At 36.7% G+C, this 21,982-nt stretch overlaps 1 protein-coding gene across 6 annotated transcripts in view; it reads left to right on the top strand.

Annotated features, from left to right (window-relative positions):
• LOC149539468 (uncharacterized) overlaps positions 1–19,803 on the top strand; it is a 63,504-nt gene extending 43,701 nt beyond the window's left edge. For 3 of the 6 annotated variants that reach the window (XR_016356238.1, XR_016356240.1, XR_016356239.1), the window contains 3 exons: positions 19,012–19,144; positions 19,258–19,364; positions 19,502–19,803. Coding sequence is in view for 3 of the 6 variants with exons in the window: in XM_089800708.1 (XP_089656834.1) it covers positions 19,012–19,144; positions 19,258–19,314 (190 nt within the window). In the remaining 3 variants the exon portion in view is untranslated. Of the gene's footprint in view, positions 1–19,011; positions 19,145–19,257 lie in introns of all 6 variants that reach the window. The other 3 variants (XM_089800708.1, XM_089800710.1, XM_089800709.1) reach the window with 1 other exon arrangement.
• Positions 19,804–21,982: the final 2,179 nt, after the last annotated feature.

The following is a 21,982-nucleotide window of genomic DNA, read 5'->3' as shown; positions in this document are numbered from 1 at the left end:
AAATTACAAATAAAATAAAATGGTAATATCTTAAATTTCTAAAATAAAAAATAAAAAATAACATCTTCATTTTATAGAATAATAAATAGCAAATCATCTTTAATGTTAATTAAAAAAATACAAAAACTTAAACTAGCAATGATAATATCTTTAAATTTATAAATATTAAATATAAAGTCATCATTATATTAACTATAATGGTAGTTGGTGCTGCATATATACACTTCGCAGGCTGTAAATCGGCAAAAGGCTTGTTGATCTTATCCGATGTACCTCATGGTTTCCCCTGTTGAGTGCCTTAGAGATTCTTGTTATGTTTCCTGCACAGTACCAGGACAACCAGCCAGGGCTCGAGTATGTGATGGTGCCCCAGCCCAATTGCCCCAACGTATAAATCTGCTGGGAAATTAAGGGGAAAGTGGTTTGGGTTAATTTAGTGGTGATTTGGGGATTGGCTGAACATACAATGATGTAAAAAACTACTGAAATACTCACTTGTGCAAGAAGATGAGACGCAATAAATAGCCTTCATCAAATCTCTCTGCACCAAACACGCAAGTGGAAAAAAAGTACTGTTTGGACAGTACAGTTAGAGATAAGGAGGAGAAGAGAATTATGACCTCAAACTGGGAGCCCTGTGATAAGCATATGCAGACTGTTAATGTTAATGAAGCAGCAGGCGGCAGCTTTTTTGACTCTTCTTGTGTTGTTGGGGACGAAGAAAATTCTTGTCATCCATTCAATGTGGTACTTGAAGTCAGAGGAACTAATCTGCAGAGACAGCTTTCGTCGCGATTTTTTATTGTTGTAAATGAACTCGGATACCAATAATAATCTCTTCTACCAAGATAGTACTCCATTACTTTCATCTGATTTGTATGATTTGTGGGGAAATCTCTAGATCAACCTGTATTTAGAGGTAATGTAAGATAACTGTATTAAGTTTATGTAAATACCTATTTTGTTCTTCTCTTGTTCTCACAAGAGTTATTGACTCTCTATTATTAGAGATAATCATAACGTGAAGCTCTTTCACATTTGCCATAATCTTGTTTCTTTTACTTATGTCAACTCTATGAACTTTGTAGAGGAGATTGATGCTAATAAGAGTTTGGAAAGGTTAGCAGAATACAAGGCTTCTGGTGCCAAAGACCCCATGAAAATCCCTGTCATGGAATTGGGAAATGATGGGACCTGTAAGGAGGTTGTGACTTAACTAACCCTTGTTATTCAGAGTTTGATGATTAATCGGTTCCCTAAACGACAATGGTAAAGATTCCCCTTATAAACCACTTTATTCCATATGCTCTAAATGATTGAGACTCCCCAAATTCTCTGGTAATACTTGTGATGAGATCTCAAACACTCTCAACATGCTGAGGTGACAAAAGTGTATGGAGAGCTTTCCCAAGGCGCTTTAATTTATCATGTGAAATTCGTCGATGTTTGGATCGGGACGACAGAGTCAAGGAGGCTGACATTTCGAGCTTTGAGAAAAATCACTGGTGATTTGGTCCCATATAGAGCCAAGGAGTTGGGCATTTCAAACCCTTTTGCAGAATTGTTGGTGGTTTGATTCTCTGTTTTTGGTGACAAAAGACATTTCGAACCTTGAAGTTGCAAATTTTCTAGTGTTTCAATTCTCTATTTTTGGTGAGAGATTTGGAAAAACCCCTGGCTACTTGAGCTAAACAACATGGTGCAGTGCTATGATAAAAACATCGTTGTTAACGATGCGGTGGAAGGATCATGGACAAGCTCTAGACTTGGAGTTCATTAGAACGGTATATTAGTCTGTGTAGAATACCCACAATCACATATCTTTTGCCTAGTGCCGATGATCTTGTTTCGATGAAGATTTTCGCAGAGGGAATACTCGAAGATGATATCGTGAATGCTTTGCTCGATGTATGTGATTAGACCCTACTTCTGCTCTTGTATGTTAATGGTATTGTGTGTTGCCCCCTGGCATGATAGAGATTCCCTTCTGCATTCCAAGGCATTTGTTCTTGATCGCTCTAATCAAATATTAAAATCATGGCATGGTTTAAAATGTTGTTTGTGGAATGGAATTCAATGCCATCCTCACACGCATCATGTCATTTTCCTCAATCTCCACATTTCCCAGGCCCTTATTATGATCGTAAGCCCCTCAACAATTTAATTGGGGATGTTCTTTCCTCATTGTTCATTCTGGAACGCTAGGAGCACCTCGATTTCAACTTCAATAACTTCTCTTATGTTTCTATCTGTCCTAGATTGGCGCGACTTGGACTTATCAGAGGCTGGGTTAAGTGGAGATGTTCCCAGAGAGGTGGGGAACATGTCTAGTTTGCACTACTTGGATCTCTTTGGGAGCTACTATTTGACAACAGTGGACATGTGGATGTGGATGGGAAACATGAGAAATTTGTAACATTCGGTTTTCCCGGGTCTAAATTAACATCTAACATACTAAAAGAATTTAGTTATTACTTCGTTTCATAGGGAGACAGTTATATTATGCATGTTCATGTGAATAAGATTTATTGTTAAAATTAGTTAGACAAAATTTCTTAACTAAAAACTTGAAATACCGTCAATTGAAATTACTACAGAAATTGAAAACCACATACCTCGGAAAACTGAGACCGAAATCAAACTAGGGATGCTTCTGCAACCACTCGGGTTAGTCCACAAATACACTATAACAATTTCACATGATGACTAACTAACGTCTAAAAAATTGCTATCTCAAAATCAAATGATAATTACAATTAAATACCACTATATTTTAAACTAGGGCATCACATACCACTGTATCAATTAGGGCATCATTTACAATCGGTTCATTTAGGGCTTCTGTTATCGCTATATCACTTAGGGCTTCCGATACCACGGATTCAGTTAGGGCTTTTGATACCACTGATCCAATTAGGGCTTCCGAAACCATTGATTCAATTAGGGCTTCCAAAACCACTGATTCAATTAGGGTTTCTGCTACCACGGATTCAATTAGGGCTTTCGATACCACCGATTCAATTAGAGCTTCTGCTACCACGAATTCTATTAGGGCTTCTAAGCCCACTGTATCACTTAGGATTCCAGTCATCTCTCAATCAATTTAGGGCTTCAGGTTCCTTTCCTTCAGATTGCTTAACTGTGACAGTAACTCAAGATTAGAAATATACTTATATTCGATATTCATATACATAAAAAACAATCTTCGTATCTATTTCTTGCATCTAGGTGTAAAATAACGGTAACAACGAAATAACTCAATTTAATCTTACCTCCTCATAAATAAAAGTGATAATACCTGTTTTTTGATAACAATTGTCTCCATTACTTATCTCTGTCTGACGCATGAATGATAGCTTGGGGAGAGGTGAAACATTGCCAAGGGCTTAACCACCCAACCTCAGACCACAACTTATCCCCACATGATCTCTAAGAGAAAGGCCCTCCCTACCCAGAATAGGCAAAGGTCATCTTGCCATCTACTGGGCTTCCTGGTAATTAACTCACCATACAACTTGGCAGCAAGAGATCACAATAACAAGAATATGCATGAGCTATTAATTAATTCATATTAAATGATAAATATTGAAATGTCATAACTGATACTGATTCATATTATTGATGATTCCTTTCTCACATCTCATCACCCATCTTCTTGGCTACACAGCCGGGTGAGTCCCAAGTATTCGGAATTCTTAGAGTTGACAAATCTGTCAATTATACATGCATCCAGCATTTCACAATCTGTGATTACATAATAATGTTTTTAAAGGATTTCAAAATTGAATGTTTAATTAATTGATTTAATCATAACTAAATTCTCTTCCGCGTTCTTGCATATTAATTCCACCTCTTCACCATTTCATGGCTTCTCTACTGATGAATTCCTCGATGTTAATAGTACTCTGAATATGCTTGGAAAATTTATAAAAACATGCGCATTGTTGTGTATTCAATCAAGTTTAATACAACTGCCAAATGAATTTACAAATGAACCCTGATAGAAAATCTGAAAATGCATCATTGCTGGTGAATTCCCCAATGTTTGGTTTCTTGATTTCAATTCCATTTCTATGTGATATGTTGAAATTTTTATCTACGCATGATTGATATGTTTTCATGATTAAGTAACCTTATTCTAAAATCTATATATTCTTCCCTGAAATCCGGTCTGAAAATAAAGGCAATAAACTCAGTTGAAATTATTCACAGTCGGATTAAAGCGTAGACGAAACTATTCTCAGTTTCTTGAGAGCCACCCACAGCAATGAATAATAATAAAGGCGACTTCAGCATTTTAATATAACACAACACATCCACAACTTGGAATGAAATTTAAATGAAATTGCTTCTGCTTCAGCCACATTCCAATGGATTGTCAAACTTTTAGTCAGCAAGGCAGAATGATAAGAATATACAGGTTTCAGTGTGCATTCAAACATAGCATAAGAAAGTATATCAAATATAATAATGTATCCTTACGTGACTTGTAACTGTTCCTGGATTATGCTTCATCAATAGAAATGACCCGAGCCTTGCTTTGAGCCGTGGTTCTCAGGACGTGGGAATAGCAATCAGAATGTACTTCGCAGTTTACTCCTTCAAAGACTTGTGCCGAGAGTCATCAAAACTCAGAGAGGAAAGAGTGAATGCCCCATAAACTCGTGAGACTCTAATATAAAGTTTTAACTTGACTCATTAGCTTCCCAACAGTTACAAGATTTCATTTGAATGCTATACAAAACGTTTAAAGAAAAGGAGGAAAAGAAAGCCGAACCATGAGTGAAGGTAATTTCGTTTTACCGCTAAAAAGGCTAAACATAAAAGATGTAAAAACCATTCGAATTCCCAATTAATAAATCGACTATGAAGAGAGAAAAGAATAAAAGCAAATAAGAAGTTAGGAAGAAGAATTGGAAGATTATAATTATAATAATTCAATTATTATAATTCAAACCTTATTATAATGTACAACTATTAAATTATTAAATGATAATGGTGCCAAATCATTTTTATATTTAAATGCACGTAATTAAATATTTATTAAAATAATATGATGAAAGATAAATTAAAATTCTTTGAGATACCCAATTATTTATTTAAATAACTCATGTGGTTCACAGATGTATCCTATTTCAAATCGCTAGGTCCTTTACCCGTTTGCCCAATGATGGTGATGCCTTGCCTAATTCTTTTCCGACAATGCTTCCACCCCTTCGACATGCTTCCTGCAAGGAATTTCTCCGTAGTTAAATTATAAATTATTTAATCATAAATAATCATAATAGTTAACCTTCATCTCAATTCTATGAACTCGTGATTAACGATCAACTAACATGTCATCTTCACTTGAATCATAACGACTAACTATCTCACCATTTCGCCAGACTATAACAAATTAAACTGCCAATTGACTTCATGCGAACCTCAACGGCTATATTTCAAATTAGGTCAAAAATTAGGATGTAACAAAATTGATTCAAGTAGTTAGAGTGGACAATGATGAGTTGGGCAACACTCTCCATGTATTCTCTCACTTGCCTTCAAAGTTTTGGCTGTGAGCTGTCTGGAGAAATTCTCCCTTCCCTTGTCAACCTCACCAATCTCACCCACCTCCAACTTGACGGAAATTATTTCCCTTCTGCCTTACTGAGCCTTCCAAGACTGCAATTACTGGACTTGTCCGCAAACATGGAGTTGCGAAGGAAGCTATCAAGCATTCTATCCCACTAATCAATTTTCCTTCACACCCTTATTCTTTCAGGCACAATAGTGGGAGGAAGTCTTCTGGATACTGTTGCCAACATTTCCTCATTGAGTGTATAGGCTATGGTAGGTTGTCACGTTGAAAATATCTGGCAATCTGGGCCTCTCTGCCATCACAAGCCTTGGCCCGGGCCCATTGCAGAAGAGGTATTGTCATTACTCTCTAGCTAGATAAGCATAAGAAAAATTCAATTGTGGAATATAATTCAAAACTGGCATTATCCATTTTCGTTCTATCTCATTGTCATCTTTGACAGCATGGCACAAATTCACAACACATATTTAGCTGGAAATAGAGATACTATGGTAAATCTATTAAGGATGATCAAAACTTTATTAGCCATTAAATATCACAATATGACTCAAATATAGAGGTGTATACGAGACATCGCTAGATAGAGCCCTGGGGCTGCAAAGTTCGTCAAGTGATGGGGGTATTTTTAGGGTGGGGCAGCAAAAGCCAAAAAGAGTGGCAGAAGTAGGGGCTTCAGAGAAATTCAAAAGATTATGAGTGAAATCAATTTCAAAGTATTAAGCGCTGTAATCCAATGATTGTGGAATTAAGAATATAACTCTCCATCCACATCAACTGTTCTGCAAACGGAAACAGAAAATGTAAACAATAACCTGTAATAAATAGTAGGAGAGACTAAAAGAAATACATCAAAATAGGGAAGGGCCGTTAAACGGCCCCACTCTGATCCAGCCACTGCTTTGAGGGTGTTGGTTAAGTGGACGTACAGAAGAGAAAGGTGGAGAAGAATCAATACAGCCACTGTGTGTGAGCTCTGTGCTTTTGGCCCTCTGTGCCTTTTATATCTTTGGCAGCGTTAATGATGAGGACAACACCAATCAACATTCAGAAGCCCAGCAGATAAGCATAGAGAGAAGTGATGTGGATTTACATCTCACATGTTTGCAAGGGGAGAAGTAGCAGTGAAATTGTCCATCCCATCTAATGGTTTAAATGACTCCGATGGTCGTCCGGGGCTATGAAATGATTAGAACTGTTGATTGGATAAATCAGCTTGGCACATCTCATATAAGGGAACGCCTTTGGCATAATTAGTGTTATTAGGTATGCTGATGTAGTTTGCTCATTTTTGGATGAAATTCATTATTACATGGTCTCCATGGTTGAAAAATTATGAACTGTAATAGAAGCCAAGAAGCATGACTGCATAGAAGCATTTTTCATGAGGGTGGAAAACATTATTGTTGGCCGTTGGAACAAGATGACCATGCTCTTGCATCTCCTAACATTTTCTGTAATAGAAATATGATAGTTGGGAGAGGCTTTCTTTGTCTAAGAGGGCGCAATACAGGATAAAAAGATGGTTGTTGGCTATGGGATTGCATTTAGAAAATTACTCCTGAGCGTAGATACACAGTGTTGGAGTTTGGTCACTTCATATTCCTATAATAATTTTATCATATTCCTAGATACACAGTGTTTTTAATTTTCAATTTTATCATTTTATATTCACTACCATATATTATAATTCATGATTTGTCATTTGTACTTTTAAATGTCGCATGCAAATTCAATAGGTTCAATAGCTTGCAAGCTCTTCAGTCAAGTATTACAGTACATACCCCTTTATCAACTTGGTTAAACACAACTGATTGGGTATAAAAAATAACTTGAGAATTTGGTCTTCACGCACTCCAACTTGCATCTTTTGTCACATAAGGGATCTGATTACAACAAGGGGATGAAGAGGACTTGGGATATAACTCTTTGTGCCAACTTAGATGCCATTGTTGCAGAGCTTGCTACAGCCTTTGTAGATGAGGTGGCTTTTGGATATGACATGGCCAGTGGGGGCAGCACTGCAGCTGATTATGATTCAAGTGTACTTGAATTAAATGTTGTTTTGATTCTCTTGATGAAGAACAATATGAAATGATTGAATATTGAAAATAATTCTCATTTTTTAGTGACATTATACATTGTTGAGCTATTGTATTGTGAATTAATGTGTATTTTTTTGCAATTTATGAATCATATTAATATTTCATTTATCAGCAATAATGAGTGTTATTGATTTTATCTTTCATATATATATATATATATATATATATATGAAACAGCAATTGTACTTGACGATAAATATGTTCTGCTGACGTAGTCATACTAGGACCAACAATTTAGTTTGAAACTCTTAAGCTTTATAGAATGTGTTGGAACCTTATATTATAAGTCTGCCTAAAGCTTTAACTAAGGTTAACTTTACCTATGCAATATTCTTACATTTGGCTTCTCTTATGAGGATCACTGCCTAGTTGTAAGACGAAGGCATTCTCATGATGATGAGTTGGGTTGAAGCTCAATGATCATATTCTAATATTAGAGCTTGGAAAAGAGGTTGAGTACAAATATCAAGTAAGTTTAGAACAATATAAACCCCATTGGACAAAGTTGAGTGCAATTCTTGGGTGAAGTTGTCTGAGGGAAGTCCCTATTCAATTTGGTTGAATGTTGTTCCATGATGAACTTGGGAGAGTTATATGCTGTTGGAATCAGGGAGGGGGATCAGTGTTCTACAATTTTTAACTGTCTTTATCTGATTATGCAGCCATAGTCCAATAGTAACGAAAAGTAATCAACTTGAAAAAAATGCACATAACCATAACATATTGACACCATGATTTTTGTTGTGGAAACGTTGTTAAGGGAAAAAACACGGCGGGGATGAGCCCACAAAATTACTTTGCTAAAAGTAACACCCTGTTAAAGGATTTAGTACAAAAGGTATGCACTTGCATACAAGCTTACAGCCTAGAGATCTCTTGTCAAAGTACATTACAGAAGGCACACTGCCTTGTACAAACAAGGTTTTATCATCGAGGAATAAACTGAAGAACAACATCAAACATGCAAGTACAGTTCCAGTCTGGTATCATAACAAATCTCAGCCTTATTGTCTTCCCATACTCTGTCAATTGAACCTTTGCACAATCAGCATCATTATCTATCACCACATTATCATTACTGATGCACATATGCCTAGATCATCTCAAAAAATCGTTTTTATGTACACTAACTTGATCTTCACTGGTCAGCCCAAAAACAGAACATAAGGTACACAAAACGCTAGCCCAAAAAAATGCACAAATCTTTCTCCTAAGCTTTCTTATCATCACACGCCTCATTTATTACATCTACTCCATCACAAAAACATCTTTGATCATTGACCTGTTAGGATCACCGATTGATCTAATTGCCATTATCACTGTTCTGCACCATTTCCTATACTCATACATAACTCTTCCACCATTCATCAATAGCTACACTGATCAAGTAAGTCTCTATCATGCTCCTCCTAGGATTGCACCACAATATTATCACTATTCTGCACTGTTTACTGGTAAACCTATACTCAGACATAACTCTTCCACCATTCATCAAGAGCTATACTGATCAAGAAGTCTCTATCATGCTCCTCCTAAGATCGCACCACAATATTTGTCCTACCGGTCCATATCGAAGCATTCTTTAAAGCCTGCTCTTTGTTCCTGTTCAGCCATACTTAGGAGTTTTGCCTTTAGACCTTCAGCATCTATCAGTTAAGCTAAGAGACCTTAGGAAACATGTAATGTTGCTATCAATGACAACATACAAGCTGTGGTACAATGTCTCCTGCCAACGATCTCCCACTTGGGCACTGATGGCAACACTTCGTGAAAAATGACCAAGTGTCCAAAGTCAAACAAAAACTGCCAAAGTCTTCTCTGTCAGAGATGTGTTATCCCCACAAGCTAATCAATCCTGTCATCACCAATTTTTCACTCTACTTTGCCCCCTTTTACACCAATGACAAAGGTTAGAGGGTTTGACCCAAATTTTTCAACCAAAATTCTATATCTCCCGCATATATACAGAAGTATGCAACATATACTTACATAAGTCTGAAAACATCTGAGTGACTGTTTTCAAGCTCCTATTACCTCAACCTGTCTACAAATTGCATAGGTTGTCTTTTCATCATTCTCAAGATATGTCTTTATAGGAGAATTAAAGATATTTTCTGCTTCTTTCAAGCTATCTGCCAACACATCAAGTTGTGGCACAATAAGACTTACTCAACAATTTATCCTTCCCTTTACTCTTTCTTTCTCAGTTAAGAGTGTTTCGAGCTTATCATTTTTGGAAGTTATCTGTACTGCACATACTGAGGCAAGATCTGATTTTTCTTTTCAACTGACTAATTGCTCCTATTGCTCATACCATTGTACTTGCAATTCTTTGCAAGTATGATCCGTATTGTTGCATTTGTAACAAATAACATTTGGATTACCATACCTATGATTTGTCTAATTAGTCCTCAATTTGCAATCTCTTGTTATGTTCCCAAAGTTATTGCATTTGAAACATGTAGGATTACCTCTGTAAGAAGTCGATGCATTAAATCTCCATTTATTAGATTTTTGTCCATACTGCCAACATGTGAAACAACATCCTGGAAATGGTGTAGTAGAAGTATTATTTCTGCATTCTCTTGCCCTATGACCAAATTTGTTGCATGTGAAACATCTTCCACTGAATGCATGTCTATTTGTTTGCCTTTTAGGTGCTTCCTTAGGTTTCTCAAACTGAATATCCTTTTCTTCAACAGATTTAGAACATTCACCCTTTTCATATCCCAATCTTTGCTTTTCACCAAGTGTCTTAGACTTGCAATTTTCTCATTAAGTTTCGTAGAGTTATATTTGAATTTTTCTTGAATCTTTCTAGTTGATGAGAGGTCTCTTCTCAATATCTCATTTAATCTGTCCAATTCTTGCTCATTATGTTTAGATTCCTCAAGATAAACTTGCAACTATCCAGATTCCAACTTTACTATTGAGCTTGTAGCATTCTTCCATTTTGTCCTTCAAAGATTTCTTAGAAGTCTTCTTCGCTTCTATTTCTTCAGTCATCTTGATTGCCATGAATTCTATCTCATTCTTTAGGTCGTCTCTCTCTTTCACAGCTGCTAATACTCTTTACATTTGTCTTGGTAGGTGCAGAGTCACTCCTTTGTGTGATAACTGATCTACAAGGTCTTTTCTCTTGTCTCTGGATTGCCTCAATTGCTCTTTCACACTGTCAATAAATCTGTGATCTTCTTTCAACTTATCTTCCAGATCAAGGATGCGAGCATTAGATTTGTCTAGATCTACAAGTGTATTTGAAAGCTGAATCTCAATACTGCTAGGTGTTTTCATCAAGATCCCTCTCAAGCTGTCAAACTTCTTCCAAGGAACTAGGCTCTGATAACAATTGTTAGGATTAGGGAGCATCGGGAGGTGGGGGTGGGTTGAATTGGTGCAGCAGTGCAGTATTCTTTGATTTCTTAATCCAAAGTAAAATTTAAATCCAAAAGTAACTGAAAACAAACTAAACAGAACGATCAACACGTATAGCATCATAACACCATAAATTGTTCAAAGAAATCCCTATTAAGGGAAAAGATCGGATGGGAATGGTACCCAAAAACATTTGTCTACTGCAGTAATAAGTACCCTGTTAAAGGTAATAGTACATATGAAGGGGAATGCACATGCATTCAGACATACAACCTAGACCTTACAACTCAATACAACATTATAAAACATTTTTTCTCCTTGCATATCATTTCAACCAACTGTCCTCCTTATCGCATCCAAAACTCGATCTTATATCCATGCCAAAAATATCTCTGTCAGCCCAATAGGTGTGCAATGAAATGTGTGGAAGATTCCATTATACCTCAATAAATTCTCCACATAATTAACCTTTCTTCTAGTCTGATTTTCCATAAGAGCCTATAACTCTTTAAAACGATTAGACTTCAGATTTACCTATAAAGAAATACACTCATTCTTCTAGAGTACTCACCTATGAGAGATACATTATATAAAGATTTTGAAATCAAATAAACATCTATGTGACCAATCACTAGAATTAATTAAATCCAACTCCCCCAAAAGTTTATTAAAACTTGAGTGAAATTGAAAATGGCTTTCTTTTCCATATGTACAATGTTCATTAAAATCAAACTTTAAATGTGTTTACCGTACAGGGTAAATAGATAGTTATTGCATTAAGAGACTAGAATGTAACATAGAACACAATAGTACTTTATTCATATAAGTAGAGTATACAATCATGAGTACAATGATGATTCATAGTGCAATTTGGACAATGTAAATATATTTCCTGAAGGGGTGACTCAACCGTCATGCAACCTTTTAGACACTAACTAATCTCGTTGGTTGTAGTATAGTTTTACCAACAACATCATCCCCCCCAAAAGAAAAGTTGTCTCTAGACGAAAAAATAGAGACAACTAAACTACTAAGTACATCAAGACAAAAACTAAGAAGAAGAAGGGTGCATCCTTGGTGGAGCTAGTGTGGTAGCCGTCCTTTGTGCGCGTAACTCATTTAGCTGTGCTCACAACTTGTGCACTTGTTGTATCCGAGTGTTCAAATCCACCTTAGCCTGCATCTGAAGCTCTAATTCTCTCTTCATCATCTCAACTATGTTTCAGAGCTCCACCTCCTTTGCATCCGACTCCCTCTTTGCATCCCTCAACTAAGATACAAATGTTACCTTCTCTGATTCCCTCTTAGCAATGAGTGCTTCTTGCTCTATCTCCCAAGTTGACTACTGCATGGCCAAATCGGCTTCTACTATGGCTAATCTGGTAGTTGTCTCCTCTTGAGCCCTTGCTGTTGCTACCTGATCCGCCTCACTCCTTCGTAGACCATAATACGCTTCCCAATACACTTGTACTATCTCTCGCTTCAAGTTCTCAACTTTTCTCTCTACTACAAGCTCCTTAGTAGTCCACTCCTGCCGCATCTCTCGGGTCTCTGTGTTTGGCCATCCTCGTGCCTCGAAACATACTGAAAAGGCCACTGGACAATCAATCCGCATGAATGACAAAACTTGCTCTAACTTCCACACCACTGCCTCCAAAGCACGTGTCTGTGTTGAAATCACTACTTGGCAACCTCAAGTCACCATGTTTGCTAAGTATGTCTCGACATCCTCCCCGATAGTTATTGAGGTGCCAGATGATGTATTACTGCTTCTAACATCCTCTCTGCAGTACTTCCCGTCGGAGGTGCGGGTAGGAGCTCAACTGCAATGGTAGGATGATTCTCCTCTGGTGGGGCTGGAGGATCCATCACTTGAGATACTTCTTTCATAGGTGAGATAGTGCTAGATGTCGGTGTTACTGGCCTAATGTTGAATCTCCTACTCAAGTACGTGCTCGAGTCCTGCTCAGTCAAGTCCTGTGCTACAGTACCCTTAGTAGCCAATAATGTATTATCCATAGTGACCACCACATCAGATCCCACTACCTCCAGTCTGAGTTGCGGTCTCCCCGAACTCTCAAAACCTCTTGTGCTGGTAACTCCATCACCTCATCTGGCAAGGCTCTAGGAGGTGATGTGTGGAACTCTGTCTGAACTATAGCCATGGCCTCCGGAATGGTTTGGGTCGTTATAATCGGCTGAGCCGCTATTGTGACAGGGGTTATCACTACTGTTTGTTTGAGCTGTCCAAATCCTTGAATGTGTGCATTGTGTGTACCCATAGGGACCAAATGTGCTGTCGCCGAGAGTGCAGGTTGTGGGAATAGCAACTGTGTTTCTGTAATGACTTCCACCTTTTCGTCATCCTCTTCATCCTCTTCCTCTCTGTAAGTCTGACTATTGTCAGATGATGTCTCGTGCTGACTGCTATCAGTATTCCCATGCTGTGATCTTGCGTCCAACTCCTGTCTGGGTTGCTTCTGCCCACCTGGTGTGTCTAAGTCTCTCCACTGCATGATGGGGGCTCCACCTAGTGCGAGTATGCTAGGCTTGACCTCCAGCCTGTCAAGAGGAATCATCCGCGCTGTCCCATCCAGGAATAACCCAATAGCGTAGTGGGGCATGTAGAATGTCTTGTGTTGAAGCGTCATGAACTCATACATTCTTTCCGCGATAGTGTGGCCCAATCGTACACTCTCTCGTTCAAGATCCCATTCATCATTGCTACCTGCAGAAAGGAGATATCCAATGCGCAACTCAATCTCGTGAGCCTACTCTTTACCACGTCCATGAGGCAACGCCAATGTCCTTCCTAGATGTTAGACTTCTTCAGTCCTCTGCTCTTCGAAGTGTCCATCAGGGCTTCTTTTTCTGCCTGTGACAATTCACCACATACAAGATCTATCAGTTGCTCCTTCACCTCTCGATTGAACTTCTTCTGTGTGTTATCAATTTTCCTGCATCCTTGTGCATGGCCCGGTATGCCGAATACCCGCGTGAAGTCTAGTGCCTTGAAGGAGACAACCAAGTCTCGCCCAAGATAGGAGAATGAATTGGTTTTGGAGAACTGGTTGTAGGTCTCTACCACAATGCACAAAAAAACCTCGTAATCACAAATGCAAAAATTGGCATTCGTATCACCCACTCTACCTGTGCCTTTCTAATGCTATTCTTCACTGGATGGTCCGTAGGAGTATTCTGCCACCATTTCTTGTAGTCGATTTCATTTAGGCCTTCAAAAGAAATATTTTGTGGTGTGAGGTGCACCTCTGCAGCCCTTGGCTGTGCTGCTTGTTTGCCCTTCTTTTTGTTTGTGCTTGTGCTTGTGCTTCTTGCAACATGAACACCTGAAGGCAGGTCTTCACATTTTGATTCATCTTCGTGCTAGAGGCTAAGTCTTCTTCCAATTTTTTCTTCCAGGCTCTCTTCCTTGCTGACTGCATATTGGTTTGCTCTTGTCTTTTTCTGTGGAGAAATACAATTAGGGCAGTTGCTTCTCTTTGGAATAGCACCTCACAACTTTGTACAATTTATTCAAAGCTTTGTTACCGTCCGTACAGTGTCTATACGGTTCTTGGAAGCTATGCGTGAGTTTGGAACCTTTGCTCTAGCCATCCAGTATGTCTTGTCATGTCCGTCCGGTCATAGTGTAGGCACATATAGCTTGCTTTTACTCTTGCTGCCATACGAAAGTCCTGGTAATTCGTACAGTGTCTTTGTGTCCTTGTGTATGGTAATGGCTTGTACCTCTAGTTGTACAGTGCTTTAGTTGCTCTTCCTGCGTAGTGTTTTCTTTGGACATACGGTGTCTTTTCTAATGTATTAATATTTGAAAATGATTGGAGGTGTTGGTCTGCATTATTTTGTGTGGATCTGTGTATCTTGCGTGATGAGATTCTTCTTGAGGAAGATTAGCAAAAGAGATAAGTTTTGAATATTGATCATAAACTAGTATATACATTTTTATATAATGGGTTAATCTCTTTTGGTTGCAAGAAAAGGATGCAACAAATTATGAGATGGGGATTTTGCTTTGATATTACATACTAAGAGGAAGATATTCAGCTTCTTAGGGAGGATACTTCCATGATCAAAGTAGTTCTTGTTTGAAAGGAAGTCACCCCCCATTCTTACATATGTTGTTAATATTTTTTGAGACTCTTGTTGGGAAAGAGTTTCAGCTGTGATTTCCTTTCTTGTTAGATTTTGAGACTCTTGTTGGAAAAGAGTTTTTAGCTGTGATTTTATGAGTTCTTATTTATGTGAAATTTTAACATTGTAAGGACAACATGATAACTATTTCTCTTATGAGAGATTCATAGTGAGTATGATGTAGAGAGAGTCCATGGTGTCATTGTGTTAGGAGATTCTATGATGGGAGTTGGAAGTCATGTTGAGAAAGTCCATGACTACATCACGTTGAGAGAATCCATTATAAAATGCTGGTTGTAAACCTTGCTAACTTGTCATGTTGAGAAAGTCCATGACAACATCATGTTCAAGGAGTCCATGATGAAAGTTGATTGTGATTTTTGCAAGTTTGCCATGTTGAGAGATTCTATGACAACAACACGTTGAGAGAGTCCGTGATGAAAGCTGATTGTGATTCTGGCAGGTTTGCCATGTTGAGAGATTCCATGACACTATCACGTTGAGTAAGATCGGGATAAAAGTTGAATGTGATTTTTTTGTAGGTTTGTCATGTTGAGAGATTCCATGACAACATCACGTTGAGTGAGTCCATGATGAAGGTTGAATGTGATTTTTGTAGGTTTTCCATGTTGAGTGATTCCATGAATTATGTTTTGGATCTATGAGATTAAAATTTATCATTGACATGTTTTGGTTGCAGCCTTGTGTGACTATTTAGGTAAAGATCTCTCTCTAAGAGGGAGTGTTGGAGATTGTAGCTACAATAGAGATCTTTATCTCTAGAAATATGGGTGTTATTATTGTTATGGTCACCTTCAGTTGAAGAGGACATTAATGATAATAATTGTAATATTAAATAGAAAGACCTGTCATACGACATGCATTGAGGCACGAAAATTTGAAGAATTGTATATTTGAAAATGAAGAGTTGTGGCAAATTTCAAGAGACCTTTGGTCGTAATGTGAAGGGTCTCTCTCTTGTTATATCTATCGCATCAAGCGAAAAACATTGTACACTTGAACATTTCATTATCAATAAAGTGATATTTTTGTTGTGTGGCTGGGTTTTTCCCTTCAATTATGGAAGAAGTTTCCCAGGGTAATTCTGTGTGTCTCTTGTATCAATTTTGGTTATTCCTTATTTCTGTTGATCTAATTTTTGGGCAAGTATCTAACACAGAATTGGACACAACACTTATCTTTGCTATTAATTACAGTGGTGAAGATATGGATTTTGTAGAACTCTTCTTGTTGGAACAGAAGAATTATTACATGCTAAATTGTGCATTTATCTAGCTGAAACAGAGAGTCCATATGAATACCCCTAGCAAGCATCACAGCCCCTCACATTATCTTGCACTTGCCACTTGAAAAAACCACTTGCACTCCCAAGACGTTAGGTTTACTTAAGAAAGTAGGTTTAATGCCAAACTAAGATATGTGCTATAATCCCCTTTGTTTGTCCATCAGGGAATCAAATCAGGACTCTTTCATTACCAACAATCTTTAGAGGAGAGCCATTTCTGAGCTACACTTCACCCATCATGTTCATATTTTGAAAACTAATTGCAATGTATGGCTATGTGGAAGGAAGCACCAGAATTTATCGACCACACACTTTTTGATGCATGTTTACTAAGGTCATGACTAAGACACCCATCATTCTAAGAGGACTTTTCAGACTTATTAGCATAATTCTTCCTTTTTCTCCTCATAGTCTCTTTTTCAATGCCTGAGCTTGCCATAGTTTTAAAATTTTCTCTTGATCTTACCACAGGATTTGAATCTAGACTTGTCTTGCTGCTTTTCCTTCTCTGTTTATCTCCCATAAGCAAATAGGGCCTTCTTATCAGATTCAGGAGCTTTACTGCACATCTCTTCAAAAAATTCTCATCCATTTGGAACCTAGTGGTAGGCTCCAAATTTCCATGACAAGTTGAGCCCATGAATATGAGAAAGAACAAAACAAAGTCATGCAATGATCCTCCTCTATCTTCTGTCCAATTGAATGTAGCTGGATAACAACCGTGTAAAAACATTCAGGTGCTGAGCCATAGAACCACCATCGTCCATCTTGTGTTTGACTTGTTTTTTTTTTAAGGAAAAATTATTTACTAGGAATTTAGCTTGATAAAAGCTCACCCAATTTCTTCAAGAGCGTCACAATGTTGACTTATTAATGTACATTTAACAATACGAAGTTAGTCAAACAAAGCCTGATGAACTTTCACTTTTCTATCCACATTGTCTTAGTCTGTTTGTGACGTAGCTATAGGTTTGGACCTGGATTCTGCAGCCCTTAGATCCCTATCCATGAGAATATCCTCCATCTTGAACTTCCCACAGATCAGAGTTTGTCTCTGAGAAGTGATTCATTTCTATTCTTGATATGTTTGCCATTTTTCCCGCCACAATTTATTTTTCTGCAAAATCTCCCTCTCAAATTGGGATTAGTACAAGAAACTCTCATTCTTAACATCTAAGATCTGAGTTTATCAAAATTTGGTGCAAAATCAGAGGAAGCAGGGATGTGTAATACACTTCCTGTACTAATCTGTAAGAGGAGGTATGTGCAAAAATTAAACTAATTATATAGTTATAAGGAAATAAGCTCAAAAACAACATACTATAACATAATGATTCATGTGGGCAAGATCATTTTGGGAGAAAAGTTTCGACACTCTAAAGCAACTCAATGTATAGTAATCAAAAGTCGTTGTACATTTGTTAAGTACCAAGGCTTTATAGGAGTTTCACAAATAAAAGATTGGGCGTAATGTTTACTGTATAACAATACTTATAAATTCATTATCGTACCTCTGTCTCAAGTGCTCAATAAATATCAGTTGCATGAAGCATCATTTGTGGATGCTAATGAATCAAGCCTATTGTTGAAATATTCAAACAACTCAATTGTATTGTTATTCAATGAAAGGGTTGTTTTGATCTCTGGGCAACCCTTTTTAAAAATCTATAACTGTAACAAGAGCTTCATGTCTTCCTGCTAAATACAGTTATGTTTTTAGAGGCTTTCTGTACATTTTAATCCTTTTACAACTTTCATTAGGGGTTGTTCTTCCTTTTTTGTTTTAAAAAAAAATGTCTTTTCGTTTCTTTATAATTATTTTTTAACCTTCATCTTCCATTGGAAGTGGTGCATCTCTTGAGGTAATTTTGAGTCTACAAAAAATTGTCCATATTAGACACTAGACGCTATTTATTCTTCTATTGGTGATTCAGCTTTACCTTTTGCCATGTGAACTGAGTAATTTGTAAGATTGCATATACTCTTATCTTTCAGCTCCAGTTAATGAACTAGTGCATCATGCTCTTTACATTATGGTTTGTGGAATTTTTACATAAAGGCAGCAAGACAGACTAGGACATTTCTTGGTGTCCAATCTTTCCTTTGTAAGGTTGCGTAAGCTCATTTTTTATAACTCCAATTGATAATCTAATGCATCATGCTCATTACTTGATGTTTCTCTCACAATTTTGATATAAAGAAATTTCTTAATGTCTAAACTTGTTCTCCATGGGTGGCTCGGCTTCTTGAGATGATTCAGAGTCGCCAAAAATTGCCCTCATTAGGTTTGCAAATATGTATATATCAGGCTTGCATAGAGTGGTTTGGTTTTATCTTTTGACATGGAAATGAAGTTAAATTCTTCTACAACAACAATTAATGAACTAATGCATCGTGCTCGCTTCTTTATGTTTCTCATACAATGGAGTAGCAAATTTGTGGGTGTACAATGTACTTTCCTTCATTTTCAATCTTGACCTTTAATTTTCATGCAGAGATTTGGCAGCTCAGAAAAGCAATGCTTCTTTCCTTTCATTCACCGTGCCTGACTTAAATAGCACAATAACAAGATTAATTTCAATGGGAGCTGAGCTTGATGGATCCATCAAGTATGAAATACATGGAAAGGTAGTTAGTCCATCGAAACTATTGTTATTGCATCATTATGTGTTGTAATTTTGTTGTTACGGTAGGTTAAAAAAGATTATTCACAACGTGGTTTCTCTCAATTTTTGTTCCAGGTTGCAGCTGTACGCTGCTTGGATGGCCATTTGCTGGGCCTTTATGAGCCTGCATGATTGAGAAAGTTGAAAAGCTTTACCTGCAGCCACTTTTAATGGAGTTGAAAGTAAGTCTGCTTCATTTGAAACTAAGTTTTTCAGACTACCGTTAACACTCTAGAGAAGTAGAATAAATGTTCATTTTGACAACCAAGTTCACAAATGCATTTGGAAGAGTTGAAATACTCTGTACTTTTGGTGGCAGAATGGCTCTCTCTACTCCAATTTTCATGTGTGGATCTGTAATAAAGGGCAAAATGGTTGCTGACAAGTATCTAAGAAGATGCGATGGAAAGTACATGCCATAAGCATTCGAATTTGAATTTGAAACTGACTCAAAAAAGGCTTAATTGTTTTGTATAATGATTCCGTTGTTTGTCTAATTATACTCATGCAATTGGGCAATGTACGTGGAAGTGGCAGATTGTTTTATGAAGAGAGGTCAGACAAATGGAATGAAAGAATAAAATCTAAATATATATGGCATAGGCTTGCTTTTTTACAACATTCAATTCTCTACGTGAATGTGATTTGTATTTTGCAATATCCGGGTAAGTGGAATTTTGGTTTATGACAGGATGGAAAGTGAAATAGAAGAGCAAGTCAATTACATAGGCTTGGTATTTTAGCGTCTCTAAATGATGCCTTCTTGAATTGATATTAAAACAAGGTTGATGCACATCTCTCCATGTAGTATATCACAGAGAGAGAGAGGTCAGAATTCAGTCAATAAAATTAAATAATTGAACCAAAATCTGAACAGGGGTAAGAATTTTGTCAGTGGAACTACATAAGGGCTAAAACTTGGGATTCAGAGAGCATTTTTTGCTGTATTTAGATTTTGCAATAGCAAGATTTTAGATTTTAAGAAACAGCTTATGTGCTCAATGAATACCAAAATTTAATGTTGAGGCATGGCGAAAGGTAATGTTGAGCTTCCTGAATTTTACCAGTTGAACAAGAGCAAACTTGTCGTGCTATTGTTTCAATCGGTAGATCACGATCACCATTTATTTGTAGATATGTCAATCTTGAAATGCACATTTTTAATTTTTCACATATGTAAACTAGTGCTCTTACCTTGCTGAACTATAACCTAGATTGATAGTAAAGGTGGCGATATGTGGACGAAATGGATCACTTTTTGTGTAGTAGCTATTTCACGATTTAGTGCTATTCAATTGATCCTGTCATTCAGCCTCCCTAAACTTCTGACTAGTCGGAGTCAATTAGAAAAGAGAAAAGATTGTGTAGCAAATAATGTTTTAGATTAAGGTAAAAACAGGTTTCGAAGGGGCCCTGAAACCCTTTACATAAAAGAAATAGATAAACCATGAAGCACTACCATCATGTTCAAATAATGTTTTCGATTAAGGTGAAAACAGGTTTTGAAGGGGTCCCGAAACCCTTTACATAAAAGAAAAAGATAAACCATGTAGCACTACCATCATGAAACCCTTTAGATTGTGTAGCAAATAATGTTTCTGAACTTATCCATCATTGATTACCACTTGAATTTTCTCACTTCTTAATTGTACTAAGGTCTTTCTGACTGATGCGCTCAGTAATTTGATTAACTTCTTACCATATATTTTCATGAATTCTGTTGAGATTTTCCCTTCTCCTGGAGTCCATTGATTATTAATGCGGAATATTGTAGCAAAAAAAGAATTTACTGAATTCCATACACATTCTGCCATGCTTTTTAGCATATCGTGTTGTTACCGTTAGCCTGCTTTTGCATTCAATTAATTAATTAATGTTTTAAGAAAATAATGGCATAAGCTAATATTGGATGTATTCACTATCATTCAAAGACAACAGACTAACATGATAGAGGAAATATTAATACGGAGCAATTATGAACGACTCATCTGACAAACTTAATACAATGAGATTCCCGAACACGTTAGATGGTGTTCAACTGTCAGTGTAGATTAAAAGTATTGCTGGGATAGATAATGTAATAGATCAGAATTAGCACTGTTATGCATATAATTCTTTCTTTCTTTGCACTGATATACTAAATTAAATAGTGCATATCTGTAACTAGCAGTTGTGAGTTTATGTATGTGGAAGGATTAGCTGATAGGAGTGATTTGTATAATTGAATGAAAAGAAAACAAGTACTATAGTTAATTTTAGAATTATAATTAGATTAAGTTTTCAATTTGACATTATATTTAATTAGATTTAATTAGAGTTAGAGTTAAGTTTGAGGCTAGGTTTCAAGTTGGATAAGATTGGAGTTAGGATTATGATTCAAATATATCTTAAATTTTTAATATCATTTATGATTAAGACTATGGTACAATTTGTTTAAAAAATTAATTATATGGTGTAGGATTAGGTTAATTTATTTAGATTTTAAATAGATTAGGATTCAATTTGGTTTTGTCTAAGTATTAGAGTTAGGTTTAAAGTTTAATTTATTGAAGAAGATTTTGGAAGGTATTGAAAACTCATTTTTTTTAGGGCAAGGGTTCAATTTCTACTCACGATTTAATAAAGATTGATGTTAGGTTAATGGTTAATTTATTAAGATAGATGGATTTATATATTTAGAAAGTGAATACAATTTTCAATCCATACACAAAATCGAATCAAGTTAGGATTCACATTATATTCAAGGTTTAAGTCATAGTTAAGGTCACATTATAGTTACAATATATGATTAAAGTTTGGA

This window comes from Cupressus sempervirens, chromosome 9, assembly GCF_028749045.1.
Source record: "Cupressus sempervirens isolate cs-2001-9-10 chromosome 9, ASM2874904v1, whole genome shotgun sequence".
NCBI lineage: Eukaryota > Viridiplantae > Streptophyta > Pinopsida > Cupressales > Cupressaceae > Cupressus > Cupressus sempervirens.
This window is presented reverse-complemented; position numbering and strand designations above follow the sequence as displayed.